Genomic DNA, 19,716 nt, shown 5'->3' on the forward strand with positions numbered 1-19,716 from the left:
TGTTGCTGCTGCACCCTCGTGGTCGAGGCTCGAGCTTGAAGAAACTCGTTTGTTTCTATATCGGAACTCGTTTGTGTTCGTCCGGAACGGGTATAGAACGGAATGAGGACGGGAAGTCAATTTTTGATAATAATTCAATCACGTGATTAATGATATTATTAATAGAAGTACTCGATAGAGTAATTTTTGCGTAATAGATGCATGCTTTCGTCTAATTAATTAATCGTTATTATTTATTATTGCGAAACGGTGAAGCATTAAAGCATACTTTCGTGAGTTCTCATTACAAGTTCTAATTTAAAAAAAAAGATCTCTTCGCAACAAATTACTAGTAAGTAACCGGAAAGTGACATCAGAAGTAATTGCGGAATCGATCCGTGCGACGTTTACGACGTTTTTTTGTTCGAAAAGGATTGACACATCAATGAATTAATGGGCGTATTTCTCGCCGAAAAATCAATTGCATATTGTGCAATTAACAGCTATTTGGGGCGAGGGAGCAACGAAGGGAGCAAGAGATCAATAAAACGAGCTATTAAAATACGAAGCGTACATTCGTTATTAAAACCACACACGCTTAAATGCTTATTAGCAATATCTGTAACTATTGGCAAACGAGAGAAAGAGAGAGAAATAAGGAATTGTTCTCTAATTGTGTAAATTTCCACGATTATCCTTCCTGACGACTTTCTGAGCCAAAGAAAGCTGATTTATGATGATCCGAATGATTTTAAAATTTAACGGTGGAAATTATTGTTTTAAATCGTATTTAAAATGATAAAAGATTTCCGTCTTTTAATTTTCCATTAGAAAGAAAGATGAATAATCTGATAAAAATTGTTAAAAAATTAAATTAATATTAAAATTTTTTTAATCAGTTTTCTCTGTCACCATAGATTACGTTGTATAAAATTATGCTCATTTTTATATGTCCACGAACGTTTTAGAAGCACTTAATTATTTTTAGATATATTTACAATTATTCTTAGAATCTCTTTCTTGGAATTTTTATTCTCGTTATCGGCGACGAATAAATCCAACAACAATGCGCGAGGCTAATGCAAACTCCACAGATAAGGTGTTTCTGCCAACTCGCAATTGGCGTTGCCAGGACGTCTTGACCAAACAACGGCTAATCATTAGGAGTGCACGCCCCTGCGTGCAAAGCAATAATGAATACATAGTATTCGAAGAGAGGGGATGCAGTTGGTGAATGAGCTTGTGAGAGATTGTGCGTGTGTGTGTGTGAGACATGCTGCGAGCGGATAGATGATCTGACGGACGAGGATGTTTCGATCTCGAGGGCGATAGATACAAGCGATATTTAGCACTTCGTTTCTTGGATGCATCGTTTAACCGCGTACATTGAAGTTATCACGTTGCGAAAAGCACGTTTTGAGAGATGATTTATTAAAAGTAAATGTCTCTTTCTCTTTGACGTCACTGATGAATTCTTCCGGTTGATGAGGAACGAGAGTTCGCCGAGTCTTTAGGAAAAAGGGCGATCCAACCTTCGAACGAACAGAGAATATCGAGGCCGCCCTTCGGTGTCGGCGGATCAAGAGAAGGATGTTACCGACGTCGTCTGATAGATATCAATATAGGCTCTCTCGAGGGTAACATGTAACTATGCGCTGTGTTGTAGACACACCCCGGATGGTGCGGAGTGCAAACACATTGTCGGAACTTTGCAGCAGTGACATTAATGGTTGGTGGACTTGATCTAGGTTTCGAAGCCAGGTATAGTTTGGTCCGTCCTTCTTTTTGCCTGTGTGACAATCGCTATAGTTCAAACGTTTATAAATGACCGATTGTCAGATATTTTATTTTGTCAGTATTTGGAAAAAAGTTTAGCTTAAAAAAAGTATTAAAAAATATGTAAAAATATATATATATTTGCTTTAAATCTAAATCATATCTATTTGTATAAAAAAAAATCTCATTCATATACATATATGTTTAATTATGTATAATAAAAAATATATGAAGTTAATATGTTTAATGCAAAGAATAAATATATATATTATATATTATATTATATTATATATATATACATATATTTTATAAGCGCATATAATCTTAAAATATCTAAGTAAAAATATGTTTGTACATCCCTTGTAATGAGTCATGATAAACAAGACTCTCATAACATTAGACTCACATTAGTAATACATTGGTAAATATTTAACGTTTCCAAGTTTGACATGTACTCGCGGGAGCTGACAATAAAAGCGTATGTTGTATCGCACCTTGATCCGTAACAGATCTACGAGACCGTGATCCACAAAATTGTAAATGGCTCAAATATTTAGACAACAAGAGACGAGACACCGTCTATATATCGCGGTGACATCAACGGGCGAAGGTTTAGAACGCGGATCCAGGTATATATTCGGCTCGCGCCCCTTTTTTCCTTTTCAATTCGTATAGATCTTCTTTTGAGAAGAACCGACACTTAATAGATCCGGAATAGTCAGCAACGTTATTTGGACGTTTGTGGTCAAACAGAGCGACACCCGATGATCTATGCATTCGTCGTCTTGGGATGAAACGGACCGCAGAAGTCAAAGACTTTTTAGTTCAGGGTGGCCCTGATCTAGCGATATCCTGTCATTTAAATACACGGTACGCCGAGGAAAAGGCGAAGAAACTCAAGTTAGGTCTCTTGGATAATAGACGAATTTGTCGTGTTTTCTTCGATATACAAGATAAAATTTAAATAAAAATTTTCAATTTTTTAATTTTTTAATTTATCCTAGGATTGCTCCATACATTTAGTGATCTTGTAATCAGTCAAATCGTTATTTTATTCGAAAAATTGTTGCACTTCTCTGTTTATTTAATATAATTGTCAAGATCGCAACATATTGCGTTTTTTCTTTGTATAAATAAAGTTGTTATTCTACATGTAATATTATCAGTTGATTACTATAATAAAGCTACTTTGAAATTAATTATCTCGCTGTAGCTCTTATTAAAAATAAATTCATCTTTTTACGAGATTTTTACCCAAAACGGGTACGGCTTGAGCTTTGTGGAAGACATTTATGGTGCGTTTTGTTCGCCTTTTTTTCGCCGGATGCGACGATTTTTCTCGCCGGCGTTTTTTTCGTGCCCAATCGGGGGAACAACAAGTCGTACAGCTGCGTAGTCCGCATAATATTAAGAAATGTAACGCGCGTGGCAAAGCGGCACGGCCACCCAGAACGCGCGCTTTACAAGCTTTCCTGTCTACCGGGTGCGACCAGATTGACTTCGAGCGATCTTAATGCTTGGACGATTTTATATAGCAGGATGACACTCGGCGATTCCGTATAATATCTCAAAATCATTCGCGTCGTGATCTATGATCAGATTTTACACGACCCATAGCAATTTTCTTAAAAGATGGTATAGCACTTTTGACGTTCTATATATATATATATATTAAAAAAACACCTTTTTTCTTGAAATTTATATCTCCAGATAATTATCCAAAATGCGATTTTTTAAATTAATATTAAGTAGATTATATATTGATTATTAAGTGATTTTTTTCAATTAATATTAAAAATATATAACATCTTGTATAAAAAATTAATTTTACTAGAAAACATAATAAATGATAGTTGTTGATGATTAAATAATTCTTTAATTAAAAATATATTGATTATAATATTTTGTATAGAAAAAACTTTATTATTAAAAAAAAAATTGAGAAATAAGATTTATATATAGAGCTAGTTTTTGAACAGGATACAGGTAGTTGGGCAGCCACGAGATCTGTTCTAGACAGACATTTCCCACGCTCTCGCGTACGTAAACCCTTTCTTACGGGAGCCTATACGTATGCTTTCTACGTGCGCTCGTAAAACGAACGCGCGAATACAAATGATAGGAATAATGCGGCGCTTTTATCCATTCATGCTAAAATCATGTTTCACTAGCGGCGACATATTTCGCGCGACCACCCAAGTCGTGCGCTAGCCTTCCCGAGAGACGGCGATGTTCGTGCCATTGTAAGTTTTTCACTTTTCATGTGTCTCTCGCGAAGCGATGCTGGCAATCGCCTGCAATCGATATACGGATTTCGTCTCGATAGAATCTGTAGGAGGTCCATTTCGATGCGCGAGAGGCTCTCTTGGAAAAGCCGTAAAAGAGTTTCGAGCCGCGCGCATTCGAACGACCGTGACATATAATAATTCCTGCGTAAAAATGAAAAAGAAAATTCGCGGCATTATAAAAACGGATATAAAAGTATACTTAAAAGGTAATTTAGAAATCCGCGGCGTCGTCTCTATTCAAATTCACATGTGCGTAAAGAAGTCATCTACTCGTAAATTCGTTTTATTTCGTATCAAAGAAGAAGAATCTCTGTCAGATACAAATATTTTTATTATACTGCTGGGAAAAATTTGTCTTCCTTCAGAGCATAAAAATTTACAGCCACAGCTATTTTGTGTGACAAGATTATGTATTGAGATATCATATATAATATTTGTATACAATTTTCGTGTTTTATTATGAAACCTTTTTTTTGAATATTTCATCACACCTTAAAGTATATAGAAAATTATGACCCATAAATTTTTTTTTAACTAAAGGAAATATCTTGCGTTGCTTGAATTAATTTTGCCGAACGTTATAAAATATTTTCAAATGATTTATATGGTTTTTACACCGAGAAAATAAAACTATCGAATAAATAAAATATGACACCAAAGATGCGTGAGAAAAATTTTTTTTTGTTGTTCTATAGTTAAGAGGAAGTGTCTAAAAAAAAAAAGCAGACGTATATAAAAAATTATAAAGGCAATAACGATTAGGCTACTTTAACTTCTTGACCGACTTTTCATATTTTAATATGAAAAATGATTTATTTCGCTTTTTGTGTCCATTCAAGACCAAAAAATAAAATATAAAAAAATCCCGCAGTGCATTATTTGAGTTCTCCTACCTGGTTAATCGGTTAAAAGAAATCGAAAGAAATCGTCTATATCACGATAAATAGTTGTAGAAACGTCTCTACAGTTACCGCATTCTATAGTAGAACAGCAGGTGATCTTCCTTTTGAGTTTGATTTTCGGTTAGTTTTCCCAATAAGCATATGAATCGCAACCGCCAACAAACTGGACGTGTGCCAACACATCCAATTAAGTAGATTGAAATTTATGACGGAAAGTTAGGTGTTTTGTTCTACGGAAACAAGATGACAAAATTAAACGGACTCACGTTAATTTGTTATTTTTTATAGAATGTATTGTGTGATATAGAGACTATATATTTTACTCGTCAGAGATGAGATTATTTAATTAAGAAAAGTCATAAAATTGTTTAATAAAATATGCTAATAATATATGTACAGAAAATATATACAATATATATTATTATTATAGCAATATGCGCAATATTAGATGCGAGATGTAATAATTCTGTGAAAAGAGAAAATGCAATTTTGTCTATTTAATATGTCTATACAGAATGTTATACAAGTGGTTTTATAATTTTTAGATTGATTTGTACAGAGTGCTACACTTGAAAATTAAGAAAAAAATTTTTTAATTAAATTGCCTGGGCGGCATCGGAAAGAGTACACCTGATACTCGAAATGTGTTCATGGAAAATTGAAAGGAATGCCAGGTCACGTCGTTTTTTTACACAATACAATATGATATTAACGTAAAATATACTAGGTCCGAAGAGAGAGCCGTTTTACATGGAAATTCATAAACTCGACTAGCTCTCCGATTTTCACGGCTGCCGAGACCGAAAAATCCGTATTTTTTTTTTATAAAAAGAAAAAAAAATACATCAGAGCCTTCGAATGGAAGGGGACGTTGAAGGATCGCTCTCGTCCGCCATCGACGCTCTGCTTTGCACTTGAATAACCCAATTTCGGGATGGAGCAACCTCTTCGGGGCATCCACCAGCTACGTCCGCAAACAATCCACTCGACGAAGATTTACGAGCTGAATTTTATCGCGCGCGCCTCACATTCTTCGCCCGTTACATACGTGTCTGCCGTGAAACTTCCTTAACGCGGTCATACTTTCTTTTATTTTCGCTCCGAAGATTCTTAAAAGAAAATCGTGGATGAAAGTGGGTTCAAAAACGCGAGGGGATATATAGGTTCTTCAAAGATACGGCATTTTGTCATATGGATATATGCAGTTCAATTACAGATCGATGTTACTAATGTCTTATGAATATCGCGGACGGATGTGTATTAGAACTTTTTATATGCAAATTAATTTAATCAATTTTCTGAGTAATAGAACACAAGATAAGACGCGCGATCTTGAAATTAATACAAAGATACGGGATGCGTATAGCATGAATTTTTTTCTATCACTCAATTACACGGATGGTCGAGCTTATGTCAGAGCTTACGGCGAGAGGGAAACGAGATCACGAAATGAATTTCACGGCGGTGCAGAGCGAAATCCGTTCTTAAAGAAGGTCGGCCGATGCCGGGGGTAGATGAAAAATCGACTGGAATATTAAGATTAGGAAAGAATTGTAGGTTTACCCTACTTTGCACCTGAATGATCCAATTTCAGCGCTATTGCGAACGATCTTACCTGCGTTTGTAGGAAAATCGATCCTATTTACGATTCTTTATAGTGCCGCCACGCTCTTTTGCAAATGAATGGGAGGGCGACACTTTCTCGAGAGTCCTGATTTTATCCCGGCGACGATCTCTCGTTGACTTTTTTATTTTCACGTTTCATCCAACCGTGCGCGGCTCTCGTCACAATGCAATTATGCGGGTTGTTCGGTCGCGTAAAATTCCAAGAGAGAACGCGTCCGATTTTTCGGGCTGTCGCGTAAACGAGGCGTTTACAAGATCTCGCCTCTTCAATGTGCCCGACTTTTCGACCTACGATTTAAATCCTACGTTTTTTTTTCACACCGCAGAACATTGTGAATTATGATATATCCCCTGTAAAGATAGATCGTTGCATTATAATGCTTCAATTTTTCCACCAAGGAAAAGTTGCTTTTACAAATATTTAATATAATCTCTTATACGTGAAACGTATTTAGAGATGTTACTACATCCTGTAGATTTATGCCTTACATATAGGGTGTTTCATAAATGATGGGCAAATTTTTAGGAATGGATTCCTCATCCTTAGTTAGAGAAGAAAAAGTTATATCAACATGGGTCCGGAAGATTAGTTTTTGAGTCATTAAGATTTTTGTAATACAAAATTTTTGTCTTATTTCTCGTCTTATAATTAGAAGAAATATGTGAAATATCCACCTTCTATATACATAGGCTAAATTTAAAAAATCGTTCCCTTAAACTTTAAACAGACTTGACAAGAAATGATGCCTTTAAAATGTCAACGGACTTTTCAGACGAGAAATGATGCCTTTAAACTGTCAACGGATTTCTAAGACGAACAATGAAAGAAAAATTTTGTGTTTGAAAACTAATCATTTCCGGCCTATATTGAGATACTTTTTTCTTCTCAATCATGAGAAATCTATTCTTGAAATTTTGCATGCCCCGTATTGTAGAAGTAGAGGATTTATAAAGACCTGACATATCTGTTAACATCATACTGTAATTTGTTTGTGTATAACATTATTATGTTATTGTCTGTAAAAAGCGATAAGTAAGCGTAGAAGCTATTATTAGACGCAGAGGGGCGTCTATATTGTGTTGCGAAAAGAAATTCTTAAATTTGACATTGACATGCATACGAAATTTCTTCTTCGAAACAAATATTCTGTCGTTAGTTCTACATTACAATACTGACTCATTCCTCATTGTCAGTATGAATCAGCTGGATGCGCATTTTTCAAAAGAAAGATTATCCTTATTTTCAAGTCATTTTAAGGTTGTACATCCTTAGTAAGACAAGCGACAATATTATCTTTTATGAAAAATCAATTTTAAAAATGGACAGAATTTATAATTAATTATCGCACGACAGTCTAAAACTAAATTTGTATTTCGTAATATGTACACATGTGTGTATATATGTATGTGTATAAATGCAAATAATTTTTAAAATCCTGCAGAGATTGTGTTTAATATATAATATTTATTATAATGAAATAACATTTATTCTGAATTTTATATTAATAAATAATTTATTATTTTATATACTTATAATAACTACTTGAAGTTTCACTCTCTTACAAAAACAATGACGCCATTCCACGTCTACATTTTTTAAATATACATACTTTAAATTTTAAAATAATGTAACATTAATAAATTTCTGATAAAACGAAAACATGCAAACTCAAGATTCTAAAACTTAAGAATATGTCTGAATATAAGATGGCGATGGCTTATAAAATGCATTATTAAAAAGTTGGAAGAAATATAGAGAAATTTTAAAAGATTTCTAACCTGAATGGTACGTAATCCATTCCACATTTTTACGTAATTTAATGTATATATTAATTATAATATGATGCAACTGTTAACAATTAGACCTCTTAGATATTAAATATATAAAAAAATTTTAATTCCTGGGGAAATATGTGGTTAATATTATATTACAAATATTATATGTTTGCTCCCAATGTACATTCCGCCGAATGCAACATTTTTTTGAAGGAACGTCCGTGCAAAATTTGTACCCGTCTTACTCCGCCGGCTGCTTTCAATTCACGCACTCTGGAAAACCGTTATAAACCGCCTGTCACAAGACGAAGAGAATACTATGAGCCAAGGAGATGTAACGCGAAAGTCGGTACGGATTTGAGATCTGAACTTGATTCACGTTCCTACAATGTCGATCGTGTCGTAGACAAAATTCAGAAATTGAGGACACACGTTCAGGATCTCGATGGCTCGCAGCGCGATAAGGTGGTAATTTATTGATAACGCGAACGTCTTGAACAAATATGAAAAGTAATAGATAATTTGTAATAACACGACGTGCAATAAAATTTAGAGAAAGATACAAGAATATATACTATCGACTGCCAAGATAAATGACTTAAGAAATGTGCGCGATGCAGTGGAGAACTGTTTGCAAGAAATGGAAAGGATAAAGACATTTTTGGAAAATGAGAATTCTTGGTGGTATCTTTTGAAGGCACGTTCCGTTGATTGTTGTCAACAACAGTTGCCACATCTCCACGGGATATTAGAAGGATCATCAGTTACATTAATTTTCCTTGAAGAAAGGACCGATCGGGTACGAAACTCTTTCCAGATACAAAACTCTTTTTCTTTTAGTTGCCTTTCACTGAGTTTCACTTCAAAATTAAATAAAGTGAACAGTTTATAAAACTGTTGTTTAATGAATAATTTTATAATGGAATTTAATGGAAGATATAAATGATGTATTTATAACATTTATAAAATTTTCGGCAGCTTCCGCGTCATTTTGTAATAACCAGATCGCAAAAAAGAAATGATGTCGCCAGTTCTAATTGTAGAATTTCTTCGAAAGAATCGAAAAACGAACAGTATACAGATCCTTGGAAAGGACATATGGAAGAATACTCTGATACTTGCACAGTTCCACATTATAGTCTCGATATAAAATCAACATTAATTAAAGTTGCAAGGTAAAATTTTTTAAAAAATTATTTGCAATTTTTTTAACAGTTTGATTATATGTATATTAAATTAATGTACATTTTATAGCCATTAATTTTTCTGGCATTACTTTGAAAAAATGTTTGAAAATCATGTGGATACAGTTATAGAATCCATTAAATTTTAATATATATAAATGTTCTGGAAAAGATATTTTGGAAAGGATAATTTTTTTATAATAGTATTGATGGACATGAATCGACTGAACGATACACCAAAAGAGCTGTTACAAGTAAACAGAGCATTGCTACTTCCGAATGTTGGATGGAAGCGCAAGAAGATAGAAGCGACGAAGAAGAGATATCACCTAAATCTAAAGAAACGTGTGACGAAATGCAATTTGAAGATAAAAAAGAGAAATCCGACAGATCAAATAGTAAAACGCGGATATTGCGAAAGAGAAAGAATTATTAAAATTGAAAATTACTATTAATATTAATTTTTCAGTTGTACCACTGAAAGAAATATGGTACGGGCAGAGCACACAAACAATGTTCGACAAATTAAAACCCCGAGAAACATTTAGCAGCGAAAATATTGGCAGCAAGAAGCCTGCTGTCACTGCCGATTTTGAATCGAATGTAAATTTAAGCACGGTAAAATAGGACTTGTATTTCATGTGTAAATCTTATTTTCTGATATCCGTCAATTATTATTTCGTTGCTCCTTTCAGGAGCATTCATCTAAAAATATGACAAATCACAAACCGAGAACGAAAACGATCATTGAAAAAGGCGTCAATCACATTCAAAAATTTTCAACAAAAATTTCGAAGCCTAAAAGCAGAACTTAATATCGCGCGAGTATTGTATTTAAAAATATAAGCAAATCTTACTGATATTATGCAAAAATTTTTAAATAAACTATGATTGATTATATATTTCTGTATTTTATGTAACTACTTGATGTTATCGGACACTGTAGATATATCGATTGTATATGTGCTTATCGAGATTCGCAATGTTCAACTTTCAAGTTCAGCTTATTGATTTTATGTCTGTATTGACGAAGCTTTATCATAAGTAAAATATTTCACAATTTCGACCGCGTATCGCAAGATTATTAAGTTCTACAGAAATTTCAGAAAAAGAATTTGGGATGCATGGACACGTTCTTCGAATAATGATAACAAGGTGACTAATCAGATGATAATTAGGTTATTACTTCGTTCACCATTATCCATTATTAATCGTTATATTTTGTAAATTTATATGTGCATAAATGCAAAAAGACATTTTTTATTTTAAATTCAGACAGGTAAAATGAAGAAAATCCTTATAATAGCAAGAAGTCCGGCTCATCCTTTTACCAATAAATTAAAAATGGGCTCGAAAACTTTTGTGATTCTTCGCGAACGAGCAATATTGCGAGCTCCTCTTTCGAGTCCGAGCACTTCGCGCGTGTAAAAGTATGAGTTAAATATAAAACTAAACTTTGCAAGCAATTTCCCAATTATAAAAGACAACGAAGACAACATTATAAAACAGACAAGGAATAATCGAAAGCTTCAAAAAGATGATACGGTTTTGGAAATTTTGTAGAAATAAATCGGAATAAAAATAATTTATAGAAACATCTTAAAGTTTAGGATGAACAAGAAAGGGGAAAAATCGACAACTTTCGATGAATGCGTTTACATATTGAATATTGACTCATCGGAAATGTTTCCAAAGAAAAAGAAAAATGCATTGATAACTGAAAACGAGAAATGTTCATGCAAACCTGGAGGGAAAATTAAGTCATTTTCTTCTAGAAGTGGATGTTCGAAATTATGCACGCATTATAAAGAGAATAAAGATAGGTACATAATTTATTTAATCATTTAATTTAATATGATTAATAAACTTCAATCTTTATTTAATTGATATTGTCGTCTTTCTTTGAAATTTTACAACAGCACAAATAATGAAAAAAACTAAGATTAAAAAAAATCGACATCTTTTAAGCAATCAATAATATAATTAATTAATTGCAATATAAGCAATCAATAATATAATATATTAATTAATTAATATATTATAATTATAATTTAATAAGAGCTTTACTACGATATAATTAATTAATTATATATGTAAAACCATTATTTTAATAAAAATCATAAAAATATCGTCAAAACGTAGGAGATATATAATACGCGCGTATATACAAATATAGATACATGATCTTTATTATAATATCAATTCCAAAGCAGTTCTGACCGCACGATCGTTTTGTCTAGCTTGCATTTTATATCTATTTCAGAGCTCAAACATCGGATTACAAACCACAAATATTGTGTGAATCATCGTCTCGTCAAAAGAAATCCGATGCAAAGTCCACAAAAGAACTATCCGACCAATTAAGAACAAAAATGAAAGAAACGTCAGAAAAATCACAGGTTCTTTTCTACTCTTCTTCGTCGCCGGAATATTCTTGCGCGAACTGAAGAATCTCAATAAGAGTATCTTTCGACAGAGCGTCTTACCGCTTCTTAGGAAGACGACGAAACATACCTTGACAAAGATGAAGTCTTTGTACAAAGGCTTCAAGACGAGACGAGTATTAGGATTCAAATGCGACATGAAAAAATGCGACAGTACTTTAATGGAATGCAGTAAAAGAGCTTGTAAAAAAAAGAGCATGCTTTTCGGTGAGTCAAGTCATTCATACGATCCAAAAATGATCGAACCTAGTACTAGCAATACTTCAACAGCATCTAGTACAAGTGAAAAGGCTCGAGAATTTTAAGTTTGTCATAATCTACATAAATATTATTATACACTTATCGTTTAATTAGAATCTGTGTTGATTTTCACATTTATTTATCAGAAACTTCTAATGTTAGCAAACAATAGCCAAAATATTCCGTCATTTAAATCATATAAATCTTGTCTCAATTTAGAAATATTAATCAAAAGTAAAGAAATTAAAAAAATATACATATGTAGAAATTTTTTAAATAAGGTGTTAAGTTTTACCAAAATAATTGTGTTATTTGATGATTGATTATTTGGTGGCGAAATGAATAAATAAATAACATTTGAGGTTGTATGTGTACATGTGTATATATAGGTGTGCTAGATATGTTCTTTGTAGACTATATGGCGCTAAGTAACAATGTACTATTACGTATACAGAAGGTGAATCAACTTTTATTGCTTTATAGCGCTTGTAAGTCGGCCGCACCTATAATATGGATGTAAAGAGCTCGTTATTACGGCGCTATTAACAATCAAAGATATCCAACTGGCAATGAATGAAACTATACACTAATATAGTCAGATTTGATCGACATTTTCTGTAGACTTTGTGAGTCACCGCTTACAATTGCGCGATAAAAAATCTTAATTCAATCCTTCCAAGGAAGCGTGATTCGCGCTTTTATATCGTTGTTATAAGCTTAACGCTGCTTTGCATAAATTTTCGTCGATTACTTGAGAATGTGACGATAAGAAAAGAAACACACACTTTATAACAATATGATTAAAAAAATTAGTTGGAAATGCAAACAATAATTTAAAATTAAGTCAAGTCCCGAAAAAAAAAAAAAAAAAAAAAAAATGATTTATGATTATTTTCTAAATGTAAATTTTCCAACTATCTTTAATTAACTTTGATTAAAATTATTTAAATTAATTTGTAAATGGTATTTAGTTTAATTTTTTGGAGAATTGATTTCATTATTTCTTTTTTACTCAAACATCTTTACTCATAATTTAAGAACGATGATGATTCACGCGCGATGTGTCCACCCACCCACGCTAAGGTCCCTCGGCTTTCACCCGTGTAGAATGCATAAATCGCGTGTCTTCCTTCTTATTGGCTGATTGAATAATACATGTAACCGAATAGTATTAAACCGGCTGAGCGGGACACGCGAGGTCCATGACGCCTGTCATGTCGGGCAGGTCATGCGTCAGCATTTTGACGAGTTGTTTAGGTCGATCAATTTATCGCTTAAAATACATACATGGAATGGAATGTTGCGTCTGTATTTTGTCGATTCAAGACGATTAACGACGCGATCCAAGATAAGATTGCGGATTTATGAAAGCTGTCTACTATCAATTCATCATTTTATACCTATTACATGTCTATCTCGGCTATTATAGTTAAACTATTCGATTTGCGCGTCGTGATTATTATTTACATTATCGCTCGTATATTCTCACAATGTGCAAAAACGCCGACTGAGAGTCATTTAATGCGACGAAGATTAAATATATGCAGTGAAAAACTCTTAAGAAATTTCCCCGTGATTTTCCACATTTCTTCTATCTTATTCGTTTGCAAAGTGGATAAGCATCTGCGATGCGTGCTATTCATTATAATTATTTATGCATAGGATGAAACGTTATAGTTGATCCAAAGCATACAGGTCTAATGATTGTCTATTACGTCGTCGGAAAAAATGACGTTAAAGTACTGAATAACATATAATTTCCATTAGGCTTGCGTTCTAGTACGAGATGCGCGAAAATGTCGGCGTTTCTAGGCGCGCGGATGCATCCTCTTGAAGGAGATCGGATGCAATTTTACAGGCTGTACTAAAAATATTATTATTTCGACGCGCATGAACGAAACGACCAAGTGGAATAAGTATTAATAACAGAGTATTACTCGACTCGGGGTCGAGTGTACAAAAGTTACCGCTAAAATCATCGGCCGGCCACCTATAATCTCGCCTATTCAGCGTAATTTATTACGCATTGATATTTACAATCCTTTAGGGTTAATATCTCTCTTCGCGTCGCGACGATTGCTTTACTGACGAAATCGCCGGTAATGTGAAACCTCCTCGTTCGAGAGCCGACCATCACGATCCCCGAGATTGCATATTTAACGCGCGACCAACGGAATTGACCTTCCTAGCCGTCCCATTATAAGACATTTGCGAATCAATCAAGACAAGGGGGCAGCAAATTTACATTTAATTATGGTACACATGGATATTCGAGAGGTATACATAACATACCGCTGTATTTCTTTGATCTCTTACGAAATGGCCGAGTATTGTTGCCCTGTAATAATTTCAGTGACCTGTATTTTATTACTGTCAACGAAGATTAATATCAACAGGATATCAAATGGAAAATAATCTGCTCTCAACTCTTGTGTCAATTTATAAATTTATATTCTCATCGATAGACGTACATATGGAACATAACTGAAAACTTTTTAAATTATATATTTTATATATTATATTTATATAAAAAAGAGATAAAATATATAATATGATAAAAATAAATTATATACATTCGGCGATTTGTTTCAAGCTGAACAAACTAAAGAAATCGATACAGTTATTTTTATCGGCAATCGAAGAGCGATTCGCGCGTACAATATATAAAACGTTTGTTTTCGAGCGCGCTTCAATTTCGCCGTGAATTTGCTGCTGAGCCAAGGGAGAGATGGTTCTTTCCAACGACACGTACGTACATACGAATGCGGGGACCAGCCGTTGCATAAATCACAATGAAACGCACGCCTCATTATACTTGCAGGCACTCGTGTAATTGCGACGGGCGTGTTCGGCGCGATATTTACCCGCGCAGATCTGCCCGGCCGGCTGCGTATGTGTTTGCATTTGGGCTCTATTTTTTTCATTTCGCTCTCCATCGCGCACCTACTCGTTCCCCAACCTCCTCGACTCATCTTTCGCGTCTGCGAAATCCGGTGCTTCTCGCGACCGGAAACGGGAGACCGGATATGGGCGTAACGCGTGTGGCGCAATTTCAAAAGTGACGCGTACAACGTGAAATTATATACGGTTTTATTTGCGGAAATGGTTTTTACATCGATGCCGGAGCCAGAACTTTATCGCGACTGCTTCCTCAATCAGGACGAACCGCCGACCACGTTCCGGATTATTTTCCGAATCGATGATGACTGCTTTAGATCTCGCATCGGCCTATAACGAATGATGAAAGATCGGTTTCAATCGGTGTAATATCGCAATGATGGATTCTCTTTCTCATAGAATTGACTATATAATTCTTTCATTTCGAGGAAATCTTCGAAATTATTTTAATTGTTGCAAAAGACATATTTAGCTTTTTATTATCTACATATTATGCTGCAGAGAAATATGATTTAGAGACAAGATAATTAATTTTCTTGAATCATCCTTGTGACAGATTCCGATTTTTCTAGTTAAAAAAAAGAGTATTATATAATGGTGAGAAAAATGTCATAGACATCTCATAGAAAAATTGCGTAAATAAATATAAGAAATAAAAGAAGATAATGATAGGCATGTTAAAATTTTTTGATCCAAAAATTGTTATCCTCATAACAAATTATATATATGCAAAGTATTAAATTGCATATGGCAAAAATAATTTATTCGATAAAATTGATATAAATCACGGAAAGTAATGTCAATAATTATCACATTATATAGATAGGGCGATGGCCAAAGGATAGGAACGTCTGTCTAGCCGTTTCTACCATCGATAGAGCCGCGGTAAATTGCTCGGCGAACGCCGTTGGCACGAAAATCCGACGGCAACGATCGAGGAATACGCGCATATCGCTATAAAGACGTCGACGCAATTAATTACGTACCGGTCGAAGCGCGTATCGTGGCGGCGATCGTTATCGGCATAATCCTTAGTTACGGTATCGATACACTACGAAACGTTCTACCTTCCTCGGCTCCGGTTTTGATGAATTGCGCACGCGGTTCGCCGCGGACGTCGGGAGAGGCATATAACTCGCCATGAAACAATGAAGGTGTATTCTCTGAAGGTAAAAAAAAAAAGAGAGAGAAATGGAAAGGACACGGCCACCCGCGATGTTTACACCGGAGTTCCGAACATTTTCACGCTCTTCCACCGACCGGTTACATCTTCTACACATCTCGATGTAGCCGCCTTCTCTCCTACACATCCCCTTTTTCTCCCCGTTGTATCTATGATCGTCTCATGTAAATGGAGCACCGCTGTCGGATAAATACCAGCTGGTATAAGAGATGGCTTTTCAGGTGGGGCTGTCCGTCGAATTCGTCACGGATCGTTATTCAAAGTCGTTCGGCCGAAAGCCGGGGGCGAAACGAGAAGAGCGACGCGGCGCGACTATTAACCGGCGTTTAAAAGGCGCGATATCGAAGTAATCGATACCTCGGCGACAATTTATTGCCGGGATATCTCGCGTTTTTAAGGCGCCGCAGAGGCGCGCGCGTTTTCACAGGTCTGAGAATTTCTTTCTTCGAATCCGTTGGATATCCTTCAACCCTGTTGGATACCGAGAAGGTCCAACCAGGAAAAAAAATAACGGGTTATTTCGTTCAACGAAGCTACTTAACATGAAAGATTAATCCTCGTTTGTGAGTGGATGGAAAATGTACGTTGGTGAGGACGCAAACTGTAACACCATGTATTTTGCATAGAATAGCGAATGATAGGCAGAAGGAAGACTATAAACTCTGTTTCTCTACGATTGCTATTGATATTCTGTTTCAAGAGATACAATTGAGTGCGTTTGTCGTCACGAAATGATCAAAAGGCTCGTCTTGACAGAAGATGGATCTCACAATTGGAAAGATGAATAAGTGACAAAACCCTTAAGTTACCCTCGTTTTTTATCTATAAATTATATTCTTTCATCATTACACTTTTATGTGTCGTTTATATGTTCCTCGTTATGAATTTTATACAAAATACCGTCGCTTTGTTATAATGCATTTTTATATCGTTCCTTCCTTCCGTAAAATATATACAACGCGATTATGCAATGTCAGATTTGTTGATTAACGTGAGCTGCATGCTGAACTAGTCGCTAGATTTTTTTTCAACCGAGGTAGCACTCTGAGTATACTTAATGAAGCGTCGGTGTCTCTTTAGATATACGATACGTGTCATATTTCTGGTGAAGCCAGATCTCCCCTACAATTCCACGCTTCTGTGATATGGTCTAATCTATGTTAATTGGGCAAGTTACGTTTCCGAGGTTGAATGTCAGACTAAATGTACTGTCTGCGCGCTGGCTGATTAATTACATTCATTTTAATATGCATTTTTGATGATATAAAATATTCTTGGCTCTCCTCTTTTAATTGTGCGTACCTATAAAGATCGATTCTACCAAACCAATAGCATCAATTATCTATCCTATAAATATTATATAATTTCTTTTTTGGGAGAAATAAAGAGAAATTTTAGTTAATCTACATATAATGATCGAGATAAATATATCGATTTTACCAAACCAATAGCATCAATTATCTATCCTATAAATATTATAATTTCTTTTTTGGGAGAAATAAAGAGAAGTTTCAGTTAAACTACATATACAATGACGAATTGATCGAGCTAAATATCTATCTTTCCTCATAAAATCTTTAGAATACCTTGAGAAAAAAATAGATAAATCGATTCCAACTGCGGCTCGATCTATGAAAGCCTCGCGATTCTCCGGTCTCGACGCTAGAAATACCTATCCACTTGGCGAGTTCCACTGCGGCGGCTAATCAGCAATCTCGTACATTTGATCGCGGATATGTGCGCCTGTCCGTCGGTCACGTGCATATACACGCCGCACGCCCACGCACGAATCAGGCCCCGATGCGATGCGATGCGTGCACGCATAGCGCAATGTAACGCGCACCCGCGTCCGGATGATGAAACGGTGCACTCCGGGGCAATTTGACTTACGACATTTTGAAAGCGAGCCGACCCGTTCGTGGGCGTGTGTTGAAACGTTGGGATGTCGGACGGGTTTTGCGTGGGCCGCGGCATATTACATCTGACCGGGTACGCGGGCCTTATGATGGACGAGACAGGTGATTACGCGTGTGGAAACCACCATGCGAGGTGCGCGCCATTCGAGACACTCGTACACGCGTGCGTATATACATATATATATATATATATTGTATATATGTATATATACATGCGTGCGGATCAGATGGGCCCGTTCGCAGAAGGATTCGCGACGAGGATTCCGTCTTATCCCGCGAGATCGTCCCTCTAAAGGAGAGATGGAGATGAATTTCTTCAAGAATATACTCGGCGCTTCGATAATTTGACAGCTGAGCCTCACCACGTGCGTTAATATGATCGTGATTCGCGCGAATAATGCATCGTATGTTATGTTACTTCGCAGGATTTTTTATATCCGTTCCGTAATGCTGATTAAGACTCAAGTCATGCCGAGATTGAGGAAATGAATCTTACATTCTCGCGAATAATTGCATCAATTTTAGAAACAAATTTACGATTTCGGATGAATTAAGTAGAAAAAGTCGAGTATACGTACTTTACGTCGACGTAAATAAAGGAATCGGTCAAATTTAGAGCGTTCACCGGGATAAAAATATAATAAGTTTGAATACTTAATGATGCCGGCAGTACAATTATAACCGACTAAAATTGCGGTGCGTAATGGGAGACATAATGGAGCCTGAAATTGTAATATGTGTAATTTATTGCAATAGCAATTACGTGAGATGATATCCTCTTTGTCGGCGACGTGTAATTATACATTGCGTAATCGCAACGTATTAGCGTTATTCCGTAATAATCGGCATTTAAAGCTGGTTCATTATAACTATACCTGCAATACTTATAACGATTCGAATTATCAGAAAGAGATCGCTTAAATATTTTCATGTTTTGTCTCTTTTCCATCTTTTCACTATTTTTAACAATTTTAACAATCTTCTCTCAATATTCTCGCTAAAGAGAAATCAATTTTCCAACCACCTTAAAAATGCCTATATTTATTTATTTTTGTACATTCTGACATTATAGAACAAATTGAGTTTTTTCTACTTTAGGATATAATAAAATTCTGTCACGCTTTCTCGTATGTTCTCTGTCTGTTTACATACGACCGCGAAACACGAACGCGAAAAACGCGATGACAAGAGGATCGTTTCGAATCTCGATCTCTCCCGCGCGACTCCGAAAAGCCGATAGGATGACGATGTGCGTGATCGGGCGATGGCAATCACGCGGATCAATCGTGGATCGTTAACGTCTGTCTGTCAAGCTGTCGCGTGATTCCGCCTACGTCTTCCTTCGAAAGCCGAAACCCGACCTGTCTGGATCATCCGCGCGTACGATAGCTACTTCGAGACGTCTCGGACAGCTGCTTCTCGGACACTAACTTGTATATAAAGCCATATCATATTGAACGTTTCAGAATTGAGAAATCGTGATATTCAAGTAATTTTAGATCTT

General features: G+C 35.4%; 2 protein-coding genes across 5 annotated transcripts in view; both read left to right on the forward strand.

Annotated features, from left to right (window-relative positions):
* The window catches only part of LOC114929353 (uncharacterized), a 79,352-nt gene that overhangs the window by 38,364 nt on the left and 21,272 nt on the right, over positions 1 to 19,716 (forward strand). The gene's annotated exons all lie outside the window — the stretch shown is intronic.
* LOC146724300 (uncharacterized) lies at positions 8,483 to 10,346 on the forward strand. Its single transcript, XM_085480260.1, has 6 exons — positions 8,483 to 8,812; positions 8,901 to 9,146; positions 9,326 to 9,522; positions 9,736 to 9,929; positions 10,001 to 10,149; positions 10,227 to 10,346. The coding sequence occupies exons 1-6, from the start codon at positions 8,483 to 8,485 to the stop codon at positions 10,344 to 10,346; spliced, it is 1,236 nt and encodes a 411-aa protein (XP_085336386.1).

The sequence above is a fragment of the Nylanderia fulva genome, unplaced genomic scaffold (assembly GCF_048542155.1).
Source record: "Nylanderia fulva isolate GAGA-0341 unplaced genomic scaffold, ASM4854215v1 Scaffold14, whole genome shotgun sequence".
Classification (NCBI taxonomy): domain Eukaryota; kingdom Metazoa; phylum Arthropoda; class Insecta; order Hymenoptera; family Formicidae; genus Nylanderia; species Nylanderia fulva.